Source organism: Rhinopithecus roxellana, chromosome 16 (assembly GCF_007565055.1).
Source record: "Rhinopithecus roxellana isolate Shanxi Qingling chromosome 16, ASM756505v1, whole genome shotgun sequence".
Taxonomy (NCBI): Eukaryota; Metazoa; Chordata; class Mammalia; order Primates; family Cercopithecidae; genus Rhinopithecus; species Rhinopithecus roxellana.
Genome location: NC_044564.1, coordinates 53,990,553 through 54,016,723, shown reverse-complemented (window position 1 = coordinate 54,016,723; position 26,171 = coordinate 53,990,553). Strand labels below are relative to the sequence as shown.

The window sequence follows — 26,171 nt, the reverse complement described above, 5'->3', positions numbered from 1 at the left end:
GCAGCTTCACTCCTGACAGCAAGACCACCCACCAGAAGGAAGACGCTCCAGACACATCTGAACGTCTAAAGGAACAAACTCAGGACACACCATCTTTAAGAACTGTAACACCAAAGGGTCCGCGGCTTCATTCTTGAAGTCAGTGAGGCCAAGAACCCACCAATTCCGGACACGTTATGATGGCCATAGCTAAGTAATAATGTGACCTTTCAGTTCTAAATGTCCCAAGGAAGCCGAGTAATTCGGGGGCTTTCCGTATTTCAAAATCATTAGAAAAGTCTAGATTAGAACAGTGCTTTTCAGAGTGCTCCTTGGAACTCTGCTGTTCCCTTGTGATGTTCCAGGAAAAAGTGGTTCAACTGGAGTTGGAAAATCCTGCATCCTTTTAGCCTTTGCTTGACAATTAATCGTTTATATTAGCAAATTAAAGAATCTGAAAAGCCTTTTCTTACAGACTGATAGTTGTCATGTAACTTACTGTTTCCCAAATATATTTTATCCCTGAACCCTTCTTTTCTCTTATGCTGATATCCTGAGAAATTAGTGATTGAATGGGCAATTCTAATCTAGAAATATCTAATGTTGTCTGGGGATCGCTAACATCTGTTGTTTAGAGTCAGCTTTCAAATGAGTTGATCGTCCAACTTTGGAAAGTGGAGAAATGAGCCAAAAGGCTTTTGCTCTTGATCTATTCCACTGCTTTCAGGGACCTTGGGTAGTTGAGGGGTTATAACTTGTTTATCCTGTGCACCATGGTGTCTCAGTAGTCTATAAAGCGCCTATTAGACAGATTCCTTTCAATGAAATATTAACTATTTCAGCATGATCTTATTTTGGAGTTCACTGCCAATTACTTGGCTGCCTCTAAAACAATCACAAATTAAACACTGGATGCTAATCTTTGTTTTAGCTATGTTGGATCACATAGGACTCTTTCAGGTAATCCTTTATTTTCTTGTATTAAATGCATGTAGTGGTATGTGCAGCCTATTGTTTGTTCCTGGCTATTTAGGCTCCAAGAAATAAAGAGATAATTTTGTCAGTTACTCATCCTCTAGTCTTCCCAGGTTACAAAATGCAAACTCTGATGCTTATTATACTTAGTGTCAATCGTGGTCTATTTTTAGCCAGTACTATTGTGGAAGTGAAGTGTTGCCTCCAGATATATCAAACACTGGCCAGGGTGTGTATTGTTCCTAGTTTTTTTATTCATACCTTGTTCATTTTCAGTTTTAAAATCTGAGGCAGTGATTGCATAATTGCTGGATTTAAGTAGTTGCCCATTCTATATCTGGGTGATTTGTATTGTATTTGTAGACTGAAGGACTAAATGCGGCAATGACTATGTAACAGCTCTTATTTGATGAAGAGAACTGCAGTGATTGTTTTGGTTTTGGTTTTCTAGAGTTGCTACAATGGAAGTCAAAGGGAAAAAGCAATTCACAGGAAAGAGTACAAAGACATCGCAAGGAAAAAACAGATTTCATAAAAATAGTGGTAAGATATGCTTCCCATGTGGTTGTTTGGCTATTATAATTGGGGGATGGGAGGGCAGGTAGTAAATTTCAATCTGTATTCATTGGCTAGGATTAGGATTAAAATAGTAGGAAGAAGTATGTGTTATTGTGTATGAGTTAACATGTTGCTCATGACATTTAGACACTTAAGAAATTGCCAGAATAATTGAGGAATGCTTTACTCATGAAAGACTCCTTATCTCAGTTGTTACTGCTGTTGCGTCATTTCATTCACACTAGTTCACCATATGTTTTATTTTAACATTTGATAAATTAGGACTGTTTAATACATACTGTTCATAAGCCAAATACTTTTAGGTTCAGAATTTATAATGGTGATGTCTTTATTATTCCATCAGGTGTCAGTATTGTAAAATAGAAAAGTCAGGGAACTATACAAATAACTGTTTCCTTAAAATATAGCCATTGCTGTTTGCATCTCATTTGTAAGGTACTAATTTGTAAACCTTCTTGACTAAAAGTTTTTATTAAATAATTTTATTGTAGGCTTTAAAATTTTATTTTCTTAAAACTAGAAAATTTTAAAATTAACATTTTAGATGTCCTTATGTTATACTTTCCAAGTTTCAAGAATGTTCATTTTATTCTTAGACTTATTTTATGTTATTGAACTCTTGAAAATTCTGTGTAGACCATCACTAAAGCAGAATGCAAAGGTATATAAATAATAGCCTTGCTATATGCTTAAAACTAGAGAAACATACTAACGTGACACCAGTGCTTATCTCTAGTGGTAGAATCATGAGTAGCTTTTGTTTTACATTTCTGTACTCTCTAGGGTTTTTTGTTTGTTTGTTTTTTGTTTTTTGTCATGAACCTGTATTAGTTTTATAATCAAGGAAAGAATTTTTAAATTTTGTTTTGATTGTTTAAATCCAGTTCTACTCAAAAGGCTGTATGTTGCGTATCTGAGAGTAAGACAAGGTATTAGGATTAAAGAGTGTAATTTTCTATAATGAAGATAATCCCATGGATACAAGAGATTTGGGCCCAGAATCATTGAACTTGTAATTATTACTGTCACTAGATTCTGGTTCTTCAAAGACATTTCCAAGAAAAGTTGCTCAAGAAAGTGGACCTAAAATTACATCTAGGAACTTTGAGAAAGGTATCACAAAACCTGGCAAAAAGGGTGTGAAGCAGTTCAAGAATAAGCAGCAAGGGGACAAATCACCAAAGAACAAATTCCAGCAGGCAAATAAATTCAACAAGAAGAGAAGATTCCAGCCAGATGGTAAAAGCGATGGTAAGTACTGATTCGTTCAGCATGGTCTTTGCAGAGTCCTTGCCCTGCCTGACCTAGTGCTTGAAGCATTGTGCACAGGGACTCTGGAGGTGCATTAGAGACCTCACATTCTTATTCCTTGGCAGGTAACATTTTGGGACAGGTAGATGGCTTAAACAAACAACAGAGCATCTTTCATGCTCAGAATTTCCCTCTGGTGCTTGGAGTTTTTTTTATTTCTTAGCCCTTTTCTGAATTACCTTAGCCATGAAGTTAAACTAAATTATAATGGCTTTGTACAGTGGAACCTCAATAAAACATTTCTTTCCATAAGCTAAAATTGGTTCATCCATTCAATGAGTATTTGAGTTTTCTATGCATTGCACCAGAAGATAGGGTAAAACACGCACGCACACAAAAACAATCAGTAAGGATACAGGACCCAACTAATCATCATAGAATCTGGCTTTAAAGAATCAGTCTGTCCCCAGCTAAGTGTCATCCTTGGTTAAGGATGCTTTGGTGAGCAAGAAACATACAGACCCTGCCTTCACAGAGCTTAGGCCAGACTAATACGATAACCCATCTGATCGCACAGATCCATAGTAGTTCCAGAGAAGGTGTCCTGCACACATGACAGATTTGATTTTAATTGGTTCAGGACAAGTTGCTCACTGATTGGAGGTATTGGCAGGTCTCCTGCTTGTCTGTTGAAACAAACTGCCCATCTCTGTGACGATGTTCAGTGGGTCATTTCTAACCCAGAGCTTTGCTCTCTATTGTATAACATTCCTCTGTTGTGCATTGTCCTGCATTGATCTCAAACAAGCAGTTTCCAGGTTATGTGGATTGTCATATCATTACTTCCTTTGCAACATCCTGAGAATTTTTCTGGTGCCTTTTATTCTCTTTTTCTCCAGAACAGCATGTCTTAACACTGCTCTTTTGTTACCAGCTGAGACCACTGGGGATGGTTTTCTCAGTGCCATCCCCTAGTCCTGGTGCTTGCTTTTTACCCTGCCTAAGGACTGCTTACCAGAGGGACAGCAGCCTTAAGACGGAGCTAGGGAGAGAGGAAGGAGGGGAAGTGCCATTGTTTGCCATTAGGGCTGTAGGATCTTTTCATGCTTCAGTCTCGCTCTTCTCCTTTCATTTTTTCTTTCTCCCTCGTCTTCCTCCTCCCCCATTGCCAGTAGTTTCTCTTCTAGCTCTCTTTTATACTTTCTCTTACCTAGCCTCTCTAATAGATCCCAAATCTTACTTTCTCTACTGGAGTTTTTGATGCCTGCATTTTAAACACATATACACTAATTTCTCACGTTGGTGTGAGAAAAGCCATGATTTCTTTTGCTATGGGAGATATGTTCCTGTTATCTCAAAATGAGACTCTTGATTTCATTTTCTCATATTTTTGTATCAGTAACTAGACTGATAGAATAAGATGAGAGATTGGATACTAGACAACCCCCACATTGATAAATGTACTGCAGCCTAACATGACGTATGTCAAGGGTACCCAAATATTTATGGAATTAAATTAGCCCTGGATCAGAATATCCTCTATTGTGTAGTAGAGGATATCATGTTAATATAATGGTAAATACGCCCTCTGTTGCCTATAATCTTTTGTATTACCAGGCAGGGAATATATAAGTAAACAATAAGGGAATAATAAATACATTGTAGTATATTGGATAGCCATTAGAAATTATGTTATTGAGGAATGATAATTTCATGAGAAAACATAATCATGTTAAGTGAAGGCAGATTCTGAAGTATTTTCTTTTTTGAGATAAGGTCTCACTTTGTTGCCCAAACTGTGAAGTGCAATGGCATGATGATGGCTCACTGCATCCTCAACCTCCTGGACTCAAGTGATCCTCCTGCCTCAGCCTCCCAAGTAGCTGGAACTGTAGGCGTGTACCACCACATCCGGCTAATTTTTTAATTTAATTTTTTCGTGGAAACGGGGTCTCACTATTTCGCCCAGGCTGGTCTCAAACTCCTGGCCTCAAGTGATTCTTCTTCCTCAGCCCTCCAAAGTACTGGGGTTACAGGCATGAGCCCGGCCACATTTTGAGTTTTTAAAGATTAAAACATGCCTGGAGAAAAAGTAAGAGGAAAATAATCAGTGGTTATAACTAGGTTTTGGTTTTATAGGGCTTTTTCTTTTCTTTTTTGCATTTTTCCAGTTTTTTAAGAGAAAGGGAGATAGTTAGAAGTGACTAATTCCCCCAAAGGATTCCGTGCAGGATACTCATGTAAATAATACCCATTTTAGTAAGTTGTTCTTTGGTATCATTAGTTCCATTGGTAAGTTACTTGGATTTTGAAGACAAAAAAGTGGTGATAGAAAGATATTCGACTTTAATAGTATCACTATTTGTGGCAAACTTGGAAATTTTGGTTGTTCATTGTCATGACAAGATAGCAGAGGGCTGTTTCTAGGTGTGAATCCTAATTCTAGCAGGTTGTGTGGCCTCAGATAGAGAACTCAACTGCTTGGTTCTTTTTCCCCACCGTGGAACGGAGGGTAATATTAATACCTACCTCTTGGAGTTGTTTTAAGAAATAAGTGACTTAATATACAACAGCACTCAGAACAGTGAATTTTCTAAGTTGTTTTTCCTGTTTTCATTTGGACTAATTTTTGTTTTCATTGAAAGTTGATTATACTCCAAGTCCAATGATCTTAATCTTAAAAAGTAGAATTTTATTTCACAATTGAAAAAGATATTTAAAATATTTTAGTTACTTTTGTAATTCTTGTAATGTCCTTTTCTCTTAATAGGTATCCTGTTAGAAGAATTAAATATTTAAATTTAACCAAATGTAAAATGTACAAACTGCTCAGAAAGCAAAGTATGTATGGGGGATGGTGTGTTCCCCTTTCTAGCTTCCAGAATGAGCATTGATCCTGATTAGTGATCGCCCTTTATACCTAATTTGTATTGGTTTATGACACTTAGAATGTTAAATGTAATTGAAAATAATTTCTATAATAACTAGAATCAGCAGCCAAGAAACCCAAATGGGATGACTTCAAAAAGAAGAAGAAAGAACTGAAGCAAAGCAGACAACTCAGTGATAAAACCAACTACGACATTGTTGTTCGGGCAAAGCAAATTTGGGAGATTTTAAGAAGGTAATTCTACCTAAAGATGTGTTTGTTAGTCCCTTTGCGACAGTGGAGAAGTCACTTGTAAATAGTGAGATGTACCTTGTAAATAGTGAGATGTCCTAAAATAAATGACGTAGCACTTGGGTTATTGAGGGAGTCCTCATGACACCCCAGTGGACATCAGTACTTGGATGTCTGCCCGTTGCAGAAGTGTGTAGAATCATTATGATGGCATCGGATATGCTTATGAAAATGTATGAGGTTGAAATAAATTTGACATTCTTCCTGAGAGATTTCTGAGAAAACGAAGGATAATTTCTTATCAGCTAGGTTTTGAGATACCTCAGTATTTGTTATCTTAGATTTGTTTTATTATTATTTTTTTACTTCTGAAGTTCTGGCTGTTAAGATTTGGATTGATACATAAAATTACACCTTTTGAAATGAGTTTCTGCCTTTGAGAAAATTACTTTTGTCTGGCTGCTCTGGAATAGTAATTTTAATGTCAGAGGTTTGCTGCTGCAGAAAAGAAAATCATGCTGAACTTGGAGAACATATATACTGGTATGGTTTTTAATTTTGTGTGTTTAAAGTAACTTTTTACTTAAATTGTGTTTCCTTTTCTCATTTGTAGAAAAGACTGTGACAAAGAAAAAAGAGTAAAGTTAATGAGTGATTTGCAGAAGTTGATTCAAGGGAAAATTAAAACTGTAAGTAGGACATACTCATTGTTGCAGTTTTAAATGATTGAAATTGCCTCACTCTCAGGAGTAGTTGACCATTCATGACAGGTGATCCTGTCATTGTTTCCGGTGTATTTGACCAAAAGTTTTAAATATCTTCCATAACACTGAACTACATAAAAATTTAAAAGTGAGGGACCTTACTGCTGGAGAGTTTTGCAAAGATTATCCATTGGCTGTGTCATTTTTTAATAATTCTTAAAATAAGCCGGTGTTCTCTTAAAGTTATCTTGAGAAGTTATTAGTTCAGTAGTATTTGTTTAAATGTCTTGTTCTGAACTCCATATAATTTAGTATGTTCTCAGTTGCCAACTTTTTTATATTTGTGATGTGAACATATTACTTCTTTCTTTTCCTCCATGCTTTTGTAAACATCATGCAAAGATCTTTAACGAAAATATAATCATTTGAGAATTCTAAAGTAGTTTTCATTGTTGATGCTTAATCCGGTTTTGTAATAAATTTCCAGTGACTCTTGTGCATTTGGATTAATATATAATGGCTTGGAAGACAACAGATTCTCATAGTTTTACGGCACCTAGGGGGGCAGCCTTTGCCAAGTCAGATGCATAGGTCTAACCAGATGCTATATTACCTCTTGAAGGAAAATAGCAAGTCATCAGCTGCTGCTTTCTTATAAATTCAGCAGGATCTTTTTACAATAGAACTGCCCCCTCAGCTCCGACAGTTTATAAATATTTCACTCAGCATTCTTTCTTAACTACCCCGAGGTCACAGCTGTGTGACCATGGTCTTAGAAGTGAGTTTGGTGTTCAAATCCTGGCTAGGCTGCTTAAAATATGTGTGCCTTTGAACAATAACAATAACCTGTTTATTATTTACTATAGGTTAGGAATTGTGTTAACCAGGACATGCATTGTGTCATTTACCATATGTCATCATCCCTGTTATATATTTGATGTATTTGGGACTCAGAGAAGTAAAGATTCTTCCTTGGGGTAATAGCGAGTTCCTTCTCATAACTTTACTTCCCTTATCTGTAAAGTGGGAATAATGACAGCTTATTCTTATGGTTGCTTTGAGATAGAAATAAGAACACTATGTTTAAGGCAGTTATGTTGGTTATATAGTAGATGCTCAATATATACACAAAAACAGCCTTAATTTTTAAAAGATATTCAGAGATGTCTTACAAATCTTGAAATTTATGACTTTGATGGAAGTATACACTCACCTTCTGATTTGTTGGAATTAAAAAACTTTAAAGACAGAGTGAGCAACAAATAAGCACTGTTGAAGTAGACTGGTACTGTGGCATAGTAAAAATAATTTTGCATGATGGATGATTTGTGGAGGGTGCTCTAGAAAATTGACCAGTGGGTCCTTCCAGCAGTCGTGAGGAGGAATGGGTTAAAGAATCAGATTCGAAACACAGCAACTCTTCTAGAAATATAACTGGATATATGTGCAGGAATTATCATGAAAATGTGACAGATGAATGATTAGCTTATAATTGCCAGTGTGTATGGATATAGTTATATTTATTTCTTTAGGAAGACGTTTAGATTCATCTTACGGATATACTTCTGGTTGTCAAAGCCAAACATTCTTAGATCACTTATATAAAAGTCATAGGGTAATAGACCTTTTAAACAAATATTTCCCTTTTAGGGACAGTAACTATCAAAGAAGTGAGGAGTTATAGTCTTTTAATCATCAGATGGTTTGGATTGGTTTGGTTTTAATTATAATGAGAGGAGTATTGCAGAATGGTTTAATTTATCCTTGCCTCAATGTCATTATTAATTGTACCTATCAAATATGGTAGGCCTCAAAACAAAAGAATGATGTTCTGTGTAATTAAAACAAGCAGTTCTCGGTAATCTGGGTTTGATTTTATCCATGAAGACTACCTTTTTTCTAACAAGAAATTCCAGAAGAGGTCACAATAAATTAATGAGAAACATGACTCTCAGAAGAGAATTAGTCTAACTCAGACTTTTTCCTACAGATTGCATTTGCACATGATTCAACTCGTGTGATCCAGTGTTACATTCAGTATGGTAATGAAGAACAGAGAAAACAGGCTTTTGAAGAATTGCGAGGTATTTATTACATACTGAAGATTATGTTATCATTTGCAATAAGTCACTTGTTTTCTCTTAAAATACCCAAGACTGTCTAGAAAACAATTTTTGTTTAGGTGTGTCTTCTCCAGATCCTTTTTTGTTTTTATTTTTTCCTTGCCTGGGACAAATTGAGAATTATTTGTGTTTCCAGGATTGTGCATTTATTTAGTTTCTCCCTTTGTTTCCAGAGAACTGAAATGAGATCTCAAGTCATTGTAATGTATTTTTGTTTTTCAGATGATTTGGTTGAATTAAGTAAAGCCAAATATTCCAGAAATATTGTTAAGAAATTTCTCATGTATGGGTAAGTTGTTTTATTTATAAAATACATTTTTTATTTGTCTTTTGAAGGCATGGTTTCCAACTGTGCTCAGATGTGAAATAGGAAGTCTGTGGTCTTTATAAGTAATAGTAATGGCTCTCAGCAGATGCTTGTGTTGTTTCTAGAGAATATCATCTTAAATACAATTATTGAAATTAATGTAAAATTATGGTACTGCCTTCATTCCTAAAAAGATACATGAGAGATGTCTTGCAAATCTCCTTGAAATTTATGACTTTGATGAAGGTATACCCTCACCTTCTGATTTGTTGGCATTCAAAAGATGCTGGGCCCTATTCTAAGTCCTCCCCCTCCACGTGTCCATCTTTTTGGCTGTCTCTCCATCTGTGTTCCTGTCTATATGTCTGTCTTCTTGTCATCCAGTAAACACAGTATATGCGGGGGGAGTTCAAGTGGGGACTTCCATCAAAAGAAGAGGCAGTTCTGTCACAAAGACAGAGTGAGCAACAAATAAGCACTTTTGAAGTAGACTGGTACTGTAGCATAATAAAAATAATATTGCATGATGGATGATTTGTGAATGTTTATCTTGATCCTCTGGAAGAAGAGAGATAGAATAATTAGCTTGTAATTAGCCACCAATATTAAGAGGGTAGAGAGTGGGGAGGGGGTGGTGGGTGAGTAGACTGATACAGGGTTAGTGGCTTAGAAAATGTCAACATGGGAGAATTTCCTAAATTAAGTGGAATTAGTACTTGACCAATCTTTTTGAGTGTAATAATGTGCTAGAATATGATAATCAACAACAAAAAGTATAATATATGCAGTTGACAAAATTTTCAAAAACATATTCCTAGCTATAGTTACCAGCTATTTGATTCTTTTAGGATATAGTTAAAATACTTGTGATTAAGTCCCATCTTCAAAAAGAATCTTAGAATATGATTTTCTATTTCCCTGAATCTTTTACTTTTATCTTTTTTCCTGCCATACTTTTTTTTTTCAAGCAGAACAGTTTAATAGGAACTGACATTTATCGAGCATTTACTATGTGCTAGCCCCAGCTTCTCAATGCATGCTTGCTCATTTACTCCTCAGAGCAACAGATTGATGAGTTGGTCTTGGAGGAAGTAAGCTGTGTTTTATTGTCACCCAGCTTTCTCTTTCTATCGTTTATTTTTTCCATGATTGTGTTGCATTTAGAAGTAAACCACAGATTGCAGAGATAATCAGAAGTTTTAAAGGCCACGTGAGGAAGATGCTGCGGCATGCGGAAGCGTCAGCCATCGTGGAGTATGCATACAATGACAAAGCCATTTTGGAGCAGAGGAACATGCTGACGGAAGAGCTTTATGGGAACACATTTCAACTTTACAAGGTGACATCTCCAGAAGTCTTTTTCTAGTATTTTTACTTTTTCTATATGCTCTTCCTTAACTTCCAGTGCCTTATTTTCAGAATGTATTATTTTTTACCTTGGCTGGTTCTTTAAGAGACCATCTTATGCCCTTGATTTTCCCTCATGCTTTATTTTGTCTCTGGTGTAGTAAGCAAGTGATCATACTTACGCGTCTCTTTCTCCAGAACATTGGCTTTAAATCCACTTCAAATCAACTTTTGTTCATCTCCTAAGTACTCTGTGTAGCGCTTCAGTACTTCTATTTTTACAGTCAGAGTGAGGGAGAAGACTCCCAATAGTTATCAAAGTTGTGTAAGCACCCCCAACCAGCTCTGGCTGAAGTGTGTTGGGCTCTGGTTGCTAGCTTCTCCTGTGTTTTCTCGTGTACATGCGTTGCCCTTCTGCAGATTGTATCTAAAGATGAAGGGGAGTAGAGAGACCTAACCTTGGATAGAGTGCAGGGATTGAATCTGAGAATAGTGAGCAGTGGGACTAGCTGGTTGAAGAATCTATTTCAAACCTTGGAACATAAATGCACACATTTGTCTGAAGGGATATGGATTGATTCCTGGGTTGCCTCCATTAGTCAGGTTCAATTCTTCAGTTGAATTTGCTGCTGTACTAATTTTGTTAACAGTTCATTATATTTAATAGGAATAGCCAACTAAATGATTCAACTCGTGGCAAGAATTTGTGAAGTGACTACTTGATCTCATAATTAGGCGAGAGCTAGGTGCTTGGCAAGTAACTATTGACTGGTTAACTTGGTTGGTGTTTAGCCTGGCTCTTTAAATGCATTGATAGATATACAGACTGAGAATCAGCTAATCAGGTTACTCCACAAGGATATACAGCAGAGCTTTCATTATGTAAATATGGGAAATCTTAAATTTGTTAAAACTTACTTTAAAATTACTGTAATTGCTTTTCTTTGTCCTGAAGTGAAAAAATGGATTAAATTTAGAGGGGTTTGATTTTTTCTTTTGTTGCAGTCAGCAGATCACCCAACTCTGGACAAAGTGTTAGAGGTACAGCCAGAAAAATTAGAGCTTATTATGGATGAAATGAAGCAGATTCTAACTCCAATGGCCCAAAAGTAAGAAAGTTGTTTTTGTTTTTTTCTTAACAAATGACATTCAAAGGAGGAAGGTTTTACATAACTGTTGCCCAGAAGAGGTAGATATTTCCTGCTTACAAGTGTTAATCTGTCCTAAATAAGAGTGCAAAAGTATTGGTTTGAAACCATTCTTGGTGCAAAAGGAGATTTCTTTTTCTGATATTGTACCCTATAAAATGACAACTAACATGCACTCGTGATTTATGAGCTTTTTAAAGCAATGAAACATTCTTTCCCCAAATAAAATGTTACATGGAAGCATGTATACTAAACAGTTTCACAAATATAATCTGTTACTCAAATTTGGTTGTAGGCAAGGTGCAGTGGCTCAGGCCTATAATCCTAGCACTTTGAGGGACCAAGGTGGGAGAATCACTTGAGGCCAAGAGTTCAAGACCAGCTGAGGCAATAGCAAGACCCCATCTCTGAAAAAATAAGAAAATTAGCCAGGCTTTGTGGCATGTGTCTATAGTCTTGACTACTTGGGAGGCTGAGAGGCAGGAGGCTCACTTGAGCCCAGGAGGTGAAGGCTGCAGTGAGCCATGGTTGTGCCAGTGCATTCCAGCCTAGGCAACAGATTGAGACCTTGCCTAAAAAAAAACAAAAAAAAAACAATTTTTTTCAAATGGATTGTAAGACTCAGAAGCCTGTGCCTGTGCCCTTCATGGCATCTGTCCCGTAGTGGAGTGGCTGAGCATAGCTTTTAGGACCCGATTGCCTGGGTACAACTCCTGGTTCCCCACTCCCCCCACTAACTGTATAACCTTCAGCAACTTAACCTCTCTGTGCCTCAATTACCATATCTGTAAAATTGGGATAATAATAGTACAGACTTAATAGGAATTTTATGAAGATTAAATGGGTTAGTTGTTCCAAAACATTCAGAACAGTGTTTTACCCATAAAGGCAGTGTTAGTTTTTGCTGTATACTTGGATATCGCCTGTGAACTCTAGGTCTTTGATGCCTGACCATCACCCTCCACTGTACACCTAGATCCACCAAGTGTCACACTAGGGGGTTTGGATTAAATAGGTGTTGTTGCAATTGCTGACAATGTTTGGTTCATTCAAGTTTTAATTTTGCTAAAATTATTTTGTGAAACAGATGGATTGTGAAGGGTGTTGACAGAAATAAAACAACTATTAAAAAATAGTTCCACGTGTGGATTTCTAATCACCATGTCCAGTGCTGGGGAAAAAAATGAAGATGTCCTTATTTAACAGAGCAGAGCATATTTCAAATGTTAATTTTATGTTTGCTGAGTAGGTATTAGAAATTTGTACTGGTCTTGGTTGTAGATGGCACTAAATCAATTTTACCATCTAAGTTTTTGTTTAAGTTTTAGTATTTCTGAAAGATGCAGTCTATTTTATGACAAATTATATTCAGTAAAACCATTTCACTTGTTTAGATTACTTTAGGACTTCTGAGATTACCTATCTTGGTATGACTAGTGCCAGATCTGATGAGTCTTTTTGCTTTTTTTTCTGTTTTCAGGGAAGCTGTGATTAAGCACTCATTGGTACATAAAGTATTCTTGGACTTTTTTACCTATGCACCCCCCAAACTCAGATCAGTAAGTTCTTGGTTTTTGTTTTTAAACTAAAACATGGAGAAGGAGCGGTGTAGAAATTTGAAAAACTGCTTTGATGTACATTGTCTTTTGGAAATTTTAGAGTTGCTTCCCTATTTAGGGAAGATAATTTACTCACCTCCCTTTGAACATGTTTGCAAATTCCATTTAGATATTCCAGTAAACAATAGAACTGACCCTAGTTTTACTAGTCATATTGAATGTTTATACCTTAATTATAATCCGGAGAGTATCCGCTAGCTAGCTTACTCTGAAAATTAACTAACTCATGGAGGAATATTCAAGCATTCGGGTAGTTTTAAATTCAACTGTGCCAAAAAAAAAAAAAAAATTTGCTTGGCATTAAAAGGTTAGAGGAGGATACGTTTGTAAAACTAAATGGACCATGAAAACCTGGCCTTTAAATGATAGAAGAACAGAGAGTGAAGGTAAATTGCACTGCCCTTCAAGTCAGTCATGGGAATACAAATGAGAATTCATCATTTAGTTCCCTGAACTTTGCTTGCCTCATCGTACAGTGAGCTCATTGTCCATTTGTCCTCATTTTCCAATCACAAGGGATAATGAAAATAATGAGACTGACTTAACAAATATGCCAGACTATACATTCATTGGAGTTTTGACTCTCTTAAAATTGGCATGCAAAATAATTTCCCAACGGTAGCCACCCACCTAAGTTTATGGTTCGATGACCATAGCAGCACCTTCTCTTTCGGAGATTTCTCTTATTTCCTGCAAAACACAGTATCCCACAGTTCTGAGGCAGGCCTGTATGCTCAGAAATGACACAATGATTATTTGAATATATTCAGTGGTAGAAAGTATCTTTTTAGTGTTGAATGTTTCAGTAACAGCAAAAAATCTTTTGTAACTTAGCATGCATGTAAAGTAATGAGACAAATTGTCTTTTCTGGTACTGGGGGCTTTTTCAAAAGAGACTTAAAAAAAAAACCTTTGGGGAAAATGGAAGCATAATTGGGATATATGCATGGCTTTCCATCTGGGTACCTCTGAAGAGATTCCTAAGTTCAGGTATGTTAGTTGAAACTGCTCTTGAGAGTCATCTTGGGAAGCGATGTAAGATACTTGAGGGTGAAATTGTTTGTTCCTTGATGAAATTAGGCACCTATCCTCTCTTTCCTGGCATGGGGCTTTGTATTTATTTATTTAACGTAAATTTTTAAATTGGGAATAGACTAAAATGGGGCTCTGAAGCTGTTCGTTGCCAGAACTCATTTACATCCTATGTGCTTAGACTTTGAAAATATAGGACTGGGCACGGTGACTCACGCCTGTAATCCCAGCACTTTGGGAGCCCAAGGCAGGCAGATCACAAGGTCAGGAGTTTGACACCAGCCTGGCCAATATAGTGAAACCCTGTCTCTACTAAAAATATAAAAATTAGCTGGGGGTGGTGGTGGGCGGCTGTAGTCCCAGCTACTCGGGAGGCTGAGGCACGAGAATCGCTTGAACCCGGGAGTTGGAGGTTGCAGTGAGCCGAGATCGCACTACTGCACTCCAGCCTGGGCGACGGAGCGAGACTCTGTCTCCAAAAAAAAAAGAAAGAAAATATAAATAAGAAATTATGTACATGGAAAATGAAGACTAAGGGTTAAATTAAGCTAAGCTACCTAGTGAGAAATTAAATGTTTTTTACCAAAGGGTCATTTATAGGTGAGGTCTTAGTCTAAATGTTAGTACAGAAATTTTTCATAAGGAAATATTATATAAGCATGTTTATGGTAAAGAATATGATTTTTGGAGGTAATCCTGTTATGAACTAAAAAGGGAACTTTTTCAGTCAAAATGAGTGTTTTGATTCTGTTTATTACATACAGGTCTCTTTTAGGGAGGAGCATTTTCTTTATCTCACTTATTCTGTTAAAAGCTCCCTTCTTTTTTTTTTTTTTTTTTTTTTTTTTTTTTTGAGACAGAGTCTCGCTTTGTGGCCCAGGCTGGAGTGCTGTGGCCGGATCTCAGCTCACTGCAAGCTCCGCCTCCCGGGTTCGCGCCATTCTCCTGCCTCAGCCTCCCGAGTAGCTGGGACTACAGGCGCCCGCCACCTCGCCCGGCTAATTTTTTGTATTTTTTAGTAGAGGCGGGGTTTCACCGTGTTAGCCAGGATGGTCTCGATCTCCTGACCTCGTGATCCGCCCGTCTCGGCCTTCCAAAGTGCTGGGATTACAGGCTTGAGCCACCGCGCCCGGCCAAAAGCTCCCTTCTTATCACCACCAACTCCTAGGCTTCTTTTTCTTGGCAAATTATTAGAATATATTATACTATGCGTATAGTTTGTGACTTTTTTTTTAACGGACATTGGTAAAAGTCAGATACTGTGTTTAACAGAAATTGTCTGCCAGCAGTATTTACTGCTCTTGATGGAAAAGAACGTTTCTAGAAAGAGGTTGTGTTTCTGTTTGCCTACAAAATGGAATTGTTTGCTACCTGGCATTCTCTTCCTTTCCTTCTCTCGGCATAACTGGCCCCTGTAGACAGACAGATAAAACAGCAGAAAGAAGAAAATAAAGCAAAGCCCTGTTCCTGACAGCATTTGTTCCCTAGGAAATGATTGAAGCCATCCGCGAAGCGGTGGTCTACCTGGCACACACACACGATGGCGCCAGAGTGGCCATGCACTGCCTGTGGCATGGCACGCCCAAGGTAAGTGTGATAGCACTTGTGCATTTAAACTGTACAAGTCAGGGCCATGCTTTATCTGCAGGCTTGATTTAGCTGTCCTTAGACTTTTAATCTCCTTTGGTCTTTTCCCTGTTGTGCACAGCAACATTATCTTCCAAAAGTTGTGTCTCAGGGCCTGATGGGAATGAGCCATCTTCTTTAGGCCTACTGTTTCTTCTTTTCTCTGCTGTAGTAGAAACCTTAAAGTTTCATTAAAGGATGGGAAGAGATCTATCAAGCAAGTAGACATAATATGTATTTAAGCTTTAGTATATAGAGGTTTTTGTACCTCCTCACTTAATGATCATACTATGGCAGAGGGAAATGGGAAGGGCTAACAAACAGCTGGCCACACACATTTGCTCCCATAGGTGTTAAGTACTTGAGGGAAAAGGTGAAGATCCTTATTAGTCACAGAAGCTTAACAAAAATGGTCATTATTTCCTTGGTCAGCATAATTCTACCTTTAAAAGATAGTTGTACTGTATCTACTTTTTTAATGCAAATTTAATTTTGTTCAACAAATGTAGATGAGTACTGTTTGCTAGACTCTGCATTTGAGGACAGTTCAGACCTTGGAAGAAAGGTCTGTCTGGTCTCACTGTGAAAGGTGGCTTCACTAGGTTTGCCTTGCAATTTGCAATTTAATGGTTCCATATTTATGTCTGAATGGATTGTCGCATACACATCTAAGCTTGTAATAGTTCTAAGAGAACTTCTTTGGTCTATTACAGTTTTTTCATTCTGGCTGCATAACTATTTTTACTAATGAAAAAATATGGCACTCAAATGAAAACTTAATAAATATCGTATTAAAATGTTTAACTACAAAATACCCTTAATACATAACTGAAAGTTCAGTGAGACAATCTTTTCTTTTTAAGGACAGGAAAGTGATTGTGAAAACAATGAAGACTTACGTTGAAAAGGTAGCTAATGTAAGTATAATAAAACTACATATTTCTTCAAATTATTTTTAATAGTAAGATGTATTCATGTATATTACGGGAACTTTGGAAAAATTCAGAAAATTACCAAGAAGAAAATTATTGTTTTATTATATTTTTCTGTACATATACATGTATTTTCATATTTTATCTACATAAAATGGAAATCATGCCACATGCATTCTTTTCTCCTTTTTTAATTGAACATTATATTGTGATAGTTCTCTACTTTTATTAGATATTCTTTGAAAACCTGATATTTACTAGCTTTTTTGGTGAATTTGTCCAGTCGTGTTAATTAAACATGGGAATTACTGCCTGGATACGGTATGTCCATATTTTAGTCTCTGGTGAATGATGTCAGATTGCACTTCAGAAACTTGATACTAGTTTTCCTTAGGACCAAAACCATAAAAGAAATTAAAATGTATCTTTTTATTTTTTAAGAATAAATTTGCAGTGTGGTTATGGAAATTTTTAGTTGTTAAATTTTATAGTTCTTTAGAAATGCAGTAACAATTTTCCTTATTTTTTCTGGGGGATTTATTGCTTCAAAAATAGTGTTTGTATGTTTTTAGATATTAAATAATTTTTCATGCTGTTACTATGGAGTACTATAACTAGAAAATATGTAGTAAATACAATTTTAATTTTTGAGTTATACTTTATAAATTTGATGGATAGCAATTCATCAGTAAAGTTCTAATTTATTGGTGAACTAAAATTATGTAGTAATCAACTACTTTATCCTTTGAAACAAATCCAGTGAGAACTACTAGCATCTGGTGAATACTTCAACTTTTTGAAATAGTAAGTCAAACAAGTTAAAATTAATGCTGTGATTGTATACTTGACTGTTGTCTTCTGTTGGGCTAGAGATCAGAAGAATTCAGAAGACAGCTAACATTCCTATAACAAAGTGAAATATGGAATTCTCTGATGAGTTGTTTCCAGTGTATGTGATTTGTTTATGATTCACAATTCAATGTTAAGTAAATTTTTATGCGTGGCATTCTAATTTGAATACTTTACATTAAAATGAGTAAAAACTAGAATGTTAATAGAAAATTCACAAAGGTATTAATAGTATGACATTTTTAAATAATAGATTGTTTTAGTTCTACAGTTTGGTTATGTCAGGTAATTCAACACTAAGTTTTTTGAGAACCTAATCCCAGCATGGCATCATGATGGTAACAGAAATTAACAATACATGTCTTTTTAAATCTCTAAGAGTTACTTCTAAAGGGGTGATAAACTAACATTACCCATGGATTTGATCCATGGGTTATTTAGAGTTATTAATTTCCAAATATTGGGGGTTTCTTGATATACTCTATATTTTGTTCCTTTTAAATTTATTGAGACCTGTTTTATGGCCTAACATATGGTCTACGTATTTTGAAAATAATATATTGTAGAGTTGTTTGGTGGGGTAGGTATTCTATATTTGTCAATTAGATCAAAGTAGTTGATAGTGTTCATACCATCAATGTTTTTACTGGCTTATTATTTTCTAGTTCTATCAGTTGCTGAGAGAAACATGTGAAAATTTCCAGCTATACTTGTGGATTTGCCTATTTCTCACTTATATTCAATTCTGTACCAGCTTCTGTTGTATTCATCCAGAAATATTTTATGCTTGGTTATGCTTATGTATGTCTGAGTTAAGAGAACTGAAACCAGTGATTTTGTACTAGGCACATTGTTCTTCATTTTGTTTCCTTCACTTAATTCATATTACGGGTCATTTTATTTCAACATACATACATCTGTCTACCTCACTTTTCTTAGTGACTATAATATTTCATCATATGCCTGTACCATAATTTATTTAACCAGCCCCTACTGTAGCGCATTTTGGTAGTTTCTAGAATTTTTAAAATTACAATTAGTATTTCCGTGAATATACTCGTATGTAAGTCTTTGTACTTACATGGAAACACGTCTGCAGGATGAATCCCTAGAACTAGAATTGCTGGATCAGGTCATACCTGCATTTTAAATTTGTATAAGTGTTGTCAGTTGCCCTTCAAAGAAGTTGAACGACTTTACATTCTCATCAACATAAAACTGTGCCTGCTTTTTCCTAAACCTTTGATAAATTAGTCTATTGTCAGAGGTTTTCACCATCGCTTATAGGATAAATGGCATTTCATTGTTTTAATTATTGTCCTCAATTAGTTCCTAAAACATTATTTCATACATTTAAAGACATTTGTACTTCTGTTTTTTGTGATCTGACTCTTCATGTTCTTTGCCCATTTTTAATTGGTTGTTGGTCTTTGTATAGTAAGGTATTAGACCTTTGTTGTTTATCTTCAGTTTGTCTTTTTGACTTTACAATTAGCAACTCTGTTATTGTTTCTGATTGAAATTGTATTATCTGTGATATTCATCAGATCTGGCTCTGAATGATTGTGGGTTATTATCAAAAATCAAATTCCTATCAAAGTTTAAAACAATTATATCAAAATCCAGGATACTCATGCAACAAGCTCTGGAAACAGGTTTTTGTTTTGTTTTGCTTTTGTTCTTAACATAAAGTAGGTGTTCTTTAAATGTTTGGAACAGTATTAGCATCATGGAAATAATTTTATTTCGAAAGATAAGTGTTGTGAAAGCCACATGTGTATTTCTGTGATCTCATGCAGCTATACTTTTTTAAAGTAATGATTTTTATATCATTCTCATTCAGTGTATAATTATACTCTTCTAGTTTATCTTTTTCATGTTTATATTCTAATTTTGTGAGATCACGTTAAAGAAATTGAGCAATATAGAAAAGAAAATTAAAAATTGTTTGTATAACCCAGAGATGACTATTACAATGCCTTGCCTTCCAGGATTTTCTGTGTACGTGTATTATGTATATCGTGTGTGTGTGTGTGTGTGTGTGTGTGTGTGTGTGTGTGTGTGTGTGTGTGTAAAATTATGTGAGTTTATATTTTCTTTTTCATGATTGGAGTATCTTATATATGTGTTTATATATGTAGGTTTTTTGAACCTAATCTTATAACTTGAACTTTTAAGTATAATTTTCAAGTAGCTATTCATTAACAGCATACCTGTTTACATAGGTATTGGTTTTAGACATTTGGTAATGAATAATGTGCTTTAAAAAAAATCAACCTTACCTCTAGAATATAATTAATGAGGTCGTGATAAGAGAGAAAGTTCGTTAGAATTGCTTTTATTCATCTTGTTTATATTATGTTAGACAAGTTGTCAATGTAGGTAACCTTTATGAAGATATTCTGTGTGTGGAATAAGAGGGAAAATCTATGCACTTGTTTTTAACCTTTACTGGCTTCCAATTCTTGCAGGGCCAATACTCCCATTTGGTTTTACTGGCAGCATTTGATTGTATTGATGATACTAAGCTTGTGAAGCAGATAATCATATCAGTAAGTAATTCTGATGGTCTTGAATTTAAGTTATATCGATAAACCAATTGTGGATGTGTAAGCTTGATTTCACCATGAATGTGTAAAGACTTGCAGCTGTGCCTTCTATCAGTATTTTTGCTTACTTTTAAGTTAATTATGTTTTATTTTGGAGGTTTTATTCCTGTATAAATCTTAACCTTGTAACTTGATATTAATACTGTTTTAAATATTTAAGACTGGTCAAATTAAGATTTAACACTTTTATTTTGGATTAGGATAACATGGTACTTTAGACTATATGCGATTCTAAACTATGGAAAGTTAGCAAAGTAATATTTAGATATGATCAGAAATCAGCATAGTAATTCCTCAGTTATTCCAGAACTCAAATACAAGCAGAGGATATCTGTGACCTATTAAATTCTCTCTCTCCCTGTGGAGAAATAATTACCTCTGCACAGTTACCCAGTTAATCATTACATCTGTGCAGGACTGAGCTGATAGAGAAGAAAAATGTACAAGACTCACTCAGTTGTGATGCTTCTTAGAGCTTTTGTAGGGTCAAATTAAAAGTTATAACTCAAATTAAAGCTCTAGCTTCCTTTTTACATTTCAGCAATTCCTTCTAGTCCAGTGTAATGACCATAAAGTGGTAATACATGAATGTAGTGTATTTGTCCCTAAACTGGCCTTCAGAAAAACTAATTGTCCTCTTAGGGGAAGTTCTCCAAAGTAAAAATTGCATTCTAAACTATTTGTTTTCTTCATTCTGTATCAATAGCCTCTTTTTCTGATTCTACGATTGTCTTTTCTCTTCTTCTATTTTTAGTGTATGAGTGGTGTTGAGTATATGGTAGAGGTTGCAGCAGAGTGGGGATAAGAAAATACAAGCTTGATAGTAGTGACCAAACTTGGAAACGTCTTGAAAACCACTTAATCTGTATAGACATAGGTTATTTGTCTGAAAATTACACAAGCCTTTCTGTTTGATATACATGAATGGGACCCTTAGAGAAATCTTAGTGACGACAAGTGGTACTTTCACATCTGCGAGAAAGAAGAATGTGGATGATTCAAAAAGAGAATTTACCTGTTGTCGGGTGGTGGTGCTGTGGTCTCTCTTTGTAGCCCCTCGGGATCAGTAGAGCTGAGTGTAGTAGAAAAAGTATACCAGCTAGTGGAGGGGAAGATTGTTTTCTTAGATGCCAGCTGTAGGTCCCAGTGTGTGTGAGTTTCTCATGCCCTTGCTGTCATTTTCCAACTTTACCCTTGACTATTTTAAGATTGTGATGACTTTCTTTGGGATAGGATTGTGGGAAGAAACAAGTTGGCAAGACTTCAACGTTACAAACTGAGTATTTTGACATGTTCCTTGTGACTTTATTAGCCTTTTGACTCCAATCAATAATGATTGTTTTTCATTCCTGTGACAGAGATGTGAGGCCATAGAATTGGCTAATGAATAAAGTTGTTTCACAGAAATGGAAACAGGCTGGGATATTGAAAGTTTGCTTTTGTTTAATATTTTCACGACAACTAAAATTTGCATAACTGTTCCAAATGGATTTCAAGAGAAACCAGATTTCCTTCACGATTTGCCAGAATTGTTAATTTTTTTCCAAAGATATATGCCACTTAAAGTTGCTGTTGAAACAGTTTTAATTCCTTATATCACTTTGATTCCCACAACTGCTTAACCCACATTCTTAATGACTTTATCATACTTAGGGCAGCTTTCCCTGAATGGCCTGATTTGCCGATCTCTTGTCTGTAACTGACAAATGTTCAACAGGTTCTGTGTATTATTAAACTGTATAGCTTGTGATAAAATTCTGGAATGCTAATTGCCCTTGAATTTTTCCCACCCCTCATCTACGACAAAAACAGTTGCAGTATGCAGTGCTTTTAAAAAATAAACAGGAAAGCTTAGTGTTGCTAAGCACTCTGTTCAGGGCACCCAGACTTCCCAAAAAAGTCAGGTTCAAATCACAGCCTGGTCAGCGGAGCCTTTCACCTTTCAAAATGGATACGAGCTCTTTCTAACTACTTTAGTTTCCTAAACAAACATGAAGTTTCATCCAGTTTACCTTTGTAGTCGTTGATACGCAAGCGGTTTGACAGCAATGTTCATTGGAAAGTAAATAAGTACACTAGCTAATTGCTGTTTGAGGGTGAATAAATATTGATGCATATTTTTAAAGGCATTGTCTTTAAAATATACAGAAAGGTATGAATAATACAGTGAACACCCAGCCTCCCACCACCTGGCATAAAATAGAACTTGACAAATACAGTTCAAATTTAAGCCCTTTGTGTACCCATCCCTGGTATCCTGTCATCGCCCCATATCTACTATGATAAATTTGGTATTTATTATTCATATGCATTTCCTTATTCTTTCACTGTATGTAGACGTTTTTTATTCTGTAAAACATGTATGTAATTTTATTTCACATGTTTACAAGTTCTGTATAAATAATGTCTTACATGTATTCTTCTGCATCTTGCTTTTTTTCTTTTGTCATGTTTGTGAGATTTAGCATCGGGGTCAGCATGCCTTTTTTATAAAGGACCAGTTAATAATTATTGTAGCCTTTGTGGGGTATATATGGTCCTATCACGTATTCTTGTTCATTTTGTTTTTGTTTTTTAAAACGCTTTTGAAATGTAAAAACTATTACTAGCTTGCAAGATGGACAAAAACAGGCTATAGGCTGGATTTGACCAATGCATCATAGTTTACCCATCCATATTCTAAATCATTTATTTTTCGGTGCCAAATGGTATTCTATTACATGTGACTATACTGCGAGTTATTTTCTATTTTTCTGGTGATGGATGTTTAGATTGTTTACAATTTTAAAAACTAACTTTAATTCTTAATTTTTGCTAATCCAAATCCATGAACATTCTTGTATATGTATCCTTGGGACATGTTAAGTTTCTCTAAGGCACTTAGCAGAATCTCTGGGCTGCCAGTTTTGCTGCATGTGTTTATATAGAGAGTCATGTGTTCCTATTTCCCACTCAGCCACTACAAAACCATTGTATTACACAGTGCTTTTAAAAATAGCCAAGAAAGCTTAGTGTGTTGCTAAGCATTCCATTTAAAGTAACTAGATTTCCCAAAATGTCAAGTTGAAATCATAGCCCGATAATCACTGCTTGTTTTCTGTTAGGACTAAGCTCTAGTGTAATCACCAGATAGTGATCTTCTAGTCAGATGTGGTCTCCTCACCCACTCAACTACTATAGTCTTTTTCTTTGCCATCCTTTCCTTGAGCAGTTAATCATGATCTCACCCAGGGCTCACAAACCTGCAAAACCTTCATTGACCAGATAGGTAAATGAGTGGCCAGGCCAGGTGTGAGACAAGGAGATGTGGGAGGGACCGTAGCTCACACAGTCCCTGGCAGTGTGAGCTCCATGGCGATAGGTCTTCACATTTGTTTTCTTTTTAATTGAGGTAAACTACACATAACAAAATTTACCGTGTTAACCGTTTTGAAGTATACAGTTAAGTAGTATTAAATATGCTCATTGTTAGGCAATCTCCAGGACATTTTTTATTTTGCAAAACTGAATGAGGCACTGTATCCACTAAACTAGACCTTCCAGTTTTTTTATTGCAACTGAAAAGGTAGACTTTTGCAAATAGTCACCCTGTTTTCAGAACAAAACACTCGGGAAGCTGCCTGATGATCTAACCTGCCCTCTATAGTTCTGTTAGCCATTAGTTAAATCTCTTAGTTTTAACTTTTTATTAACTGTCTTCCCTCTTCGCTGGATTTTAGGTTCCATATAGTAGTCTGCATTTCTTTTTGTCCCCACAGCAAACTACCGTAAGAGTGGACACCATAGGCTCAGTCTTCAGCACCATGGATGGGTTGATTTTTACGTTTCTAACCTCGACCAAAAATGCACACACTTTAACCCTACTTCATGTGTGCATCTTTTATTTTGACCTTTACCTTTCCTCTTTAAAAGAGCATTGGCAAAACAAGAGTGCCAAGGTATCTAGCTAGAGGTCAGCACAAGGCAGTCAGAACTGGCCAAAGATGTCTTTGGAAGAAAAGTCTTTGTAATTCCCATGCTTTCTTTGTTTGCTTGCCTACTTTAGAGCTTAAGAAGAAATTACAATAAATGGGCCTTTGTGAATTTTCTGTAAGTTGACTCTTGTTAGGAGTAAGCTAAGCCAGAACCTTTCAAATTAAACAGTTTTTGCTATTCTTTCTCTTGAGGGTGAAAACTCACGACTCAGCTAGCTTTATTTAATCTCCATAGTTAAGGAGGAGATACATATTGAGAGGTATGTTTTTCATATGAAATAATTATTTTGTGACAGCTTTCGCTTTGCAGTGTGACTTTTTCTGATTTGCTCCTGGTAATAGCCCATGCGTTAGGCGGGTATATCATTTCCTTTTAAATATAAGGGAATTAATATGCAAAGAGGTTAATGGATTTGCCAAAGGCTACACAGCTTGAACTCAAGACCCCAGAGACTAAATTCTGCACAAAAATAACTATGCCTTAGCTGTCTCTTACCTATTTATACATGTCACTGGAATTGTTAGTACACACCGTGTGATAATCCAGAACGTCCTCCCCATTTTCTCTGTAACCCGAGTTAAAGAGAAGTGAAGTCTATAGTACTCTTTCAAAGATGTGTGTTTTTGATGGTAGGGGAGAGCTGGAATGAGAGTGATCTGGGGAAGGATTAAATGATACTACATTTTTTTTTTTTTTTCTGATCAATAAGGTGGGTTGAAAAATATTACATTTTGAAGTAAATGTTTTTTAGTTTTTTGTAAAATTGCTATTTATAAACATTGGCATTCTTTTAAAAGCCTTAATTAAATATGAATTTAGATTCTAAATTCCTTAATTACAAACCAAAAGGGAGTAAAGGTCAATGAATCTGGGGACTGGTCTGAGTAGTATTTAAGCACAGGTTTTATGCATATCATGAAGTCCCAGTTTCTCATTTTATAAAACAATTTCTGCCCAAGCCGTATGTGTCGGATTAGTCCCTAAGCGTGGAAGCTGTGGAGAAAGCTCGCTATATTGAGGAATACATTGCCAGTGTCATGCCTCCTCCCTATACCAAGGGAAAAAAATGTTAAATAAAAGTGAAGAGTAGCCATTATAATTGTTCACTACATACAGTTTTTGTTTTTTTCTCAAAAAAAAAAAAAACATTTTTAATGGTGTTATAGTTCAGAATCATTTTGTTAAGGGCCGCGAAGTTTTGTTTCAGTTTTTTTTGTTTTTGTTTTTGTTTTTAACTGTAGAAATTGGCCCAGCCTATGTATTATTCTCACCTCTTTCTTTGAACAAATTAACAAAATATATAAGAAATTAAAACATTTGTCCTCTTTTATGAGTTGGTTAAAGCTTAATATAGGTAACTAAAGGTACACTAAAGGCACACTCAAGTTACGCCGTATTTGGGGCATTAAACACTTCGTTATCAACAACACATAGATTGTCCGGGTGCAGTGGCTCATGCCTGTAATCCCAGCAGTTTGGGAGGCTGAGGTGGGTGGATCAGCTAAGGTCAGGAGTTTGAGACCAGCCTGGCCAACATGGTGAAACCCCGTCTCTACTAAAAATACAAAAATTAGCTGGGTGTCATGGCGCAGCCTGTAGTCCCAGCTACTCCGGAGGCTGAGGCAGGAGAATTGCTTGAACCCAGGAGGCAGAGGTGGCAGTGAGCCAAGATTGCGCCACTGCACTCCAGCCTGGACAACAGAGTGAGATTCTGTCTCAAAAAAAAAAAAAACAAACCATAGATTGAATTCACATTGGAGCTTGTTTGCCTTGAAAGAGTTCCCTACCTTGTAACAAGTTCTGTATATTTTGTGTGTGTGTGTTTTCCCATTTATTACTGAAATGTTATGTTCATTTTCCCTGGGTGCTTGAAATTATATATTCATTTTGAGGTGGTTAGAACTATTGAATTTTCAGTTCTCTGAAAACTTTTATGTTTTACATGGGAATCTTTATACTGTGATCTTAGACTTCAGAAGTAATTAGGAGAGCATA

At 35.9% G+C, this 26,171-nt stretch overlaps 1 protein-coding gene across 1 annotated transcript in view; it reads left to right on the top strand.

Moving 5' to 3' along the window:
• The window catches only part of PUM3 (pumilio RNA binding family member 3), a 41,685-nt gene that overhangs the window by 5,677 nt on the left and 9,837 nt on the right, over nt 1-26,171 (top strand). Inside the window, exons 2-13 of the mRNA XM_010388784.2 lie at nt 1,406-1,497; nt 2,566-2,784; nt 5,773-5,908; nt 6,519-6,594; nt 8,600-8,693; nt 8,955-9,021; nt 10,204-10,378; nt 11,392-11,495; nt 13,015-13,093; nt 15,674-15,772; nt 16,675-16,728; nt 20,064-20,144. Coding sequence (XP_010387086.1) covers nt 1,416-1,497; nt 2,566-2,784; nt 5,773-5,908; nt 6,519-6,594; nt 8,600-8,693; nt 8,955-9,021; nt 10,204-10,378; nt 11,392-11,495; nt 13,015-13,093; nt 15,674-15,772; nt 16,675-16,728; nt 20,064-20,144 — 1,266 coding nt within the window. The 5' untranslated portion in view covers nt 1,406-1,415. The remainder of the gene's footprint in view (nt 1-1,405; nt 1,498-2,565; nt 2,785-5,772; nt 5,909-6,518; nt 6,595-8,599; nt 8,694-8,954; nt 9,022-10,203; nt 10,379-11,391; nt 11,496-13,014; nt 13,094-15,673; nt 15,773-16,674; nt 16,729-20,063; nt 20,145-26,171) is intronic.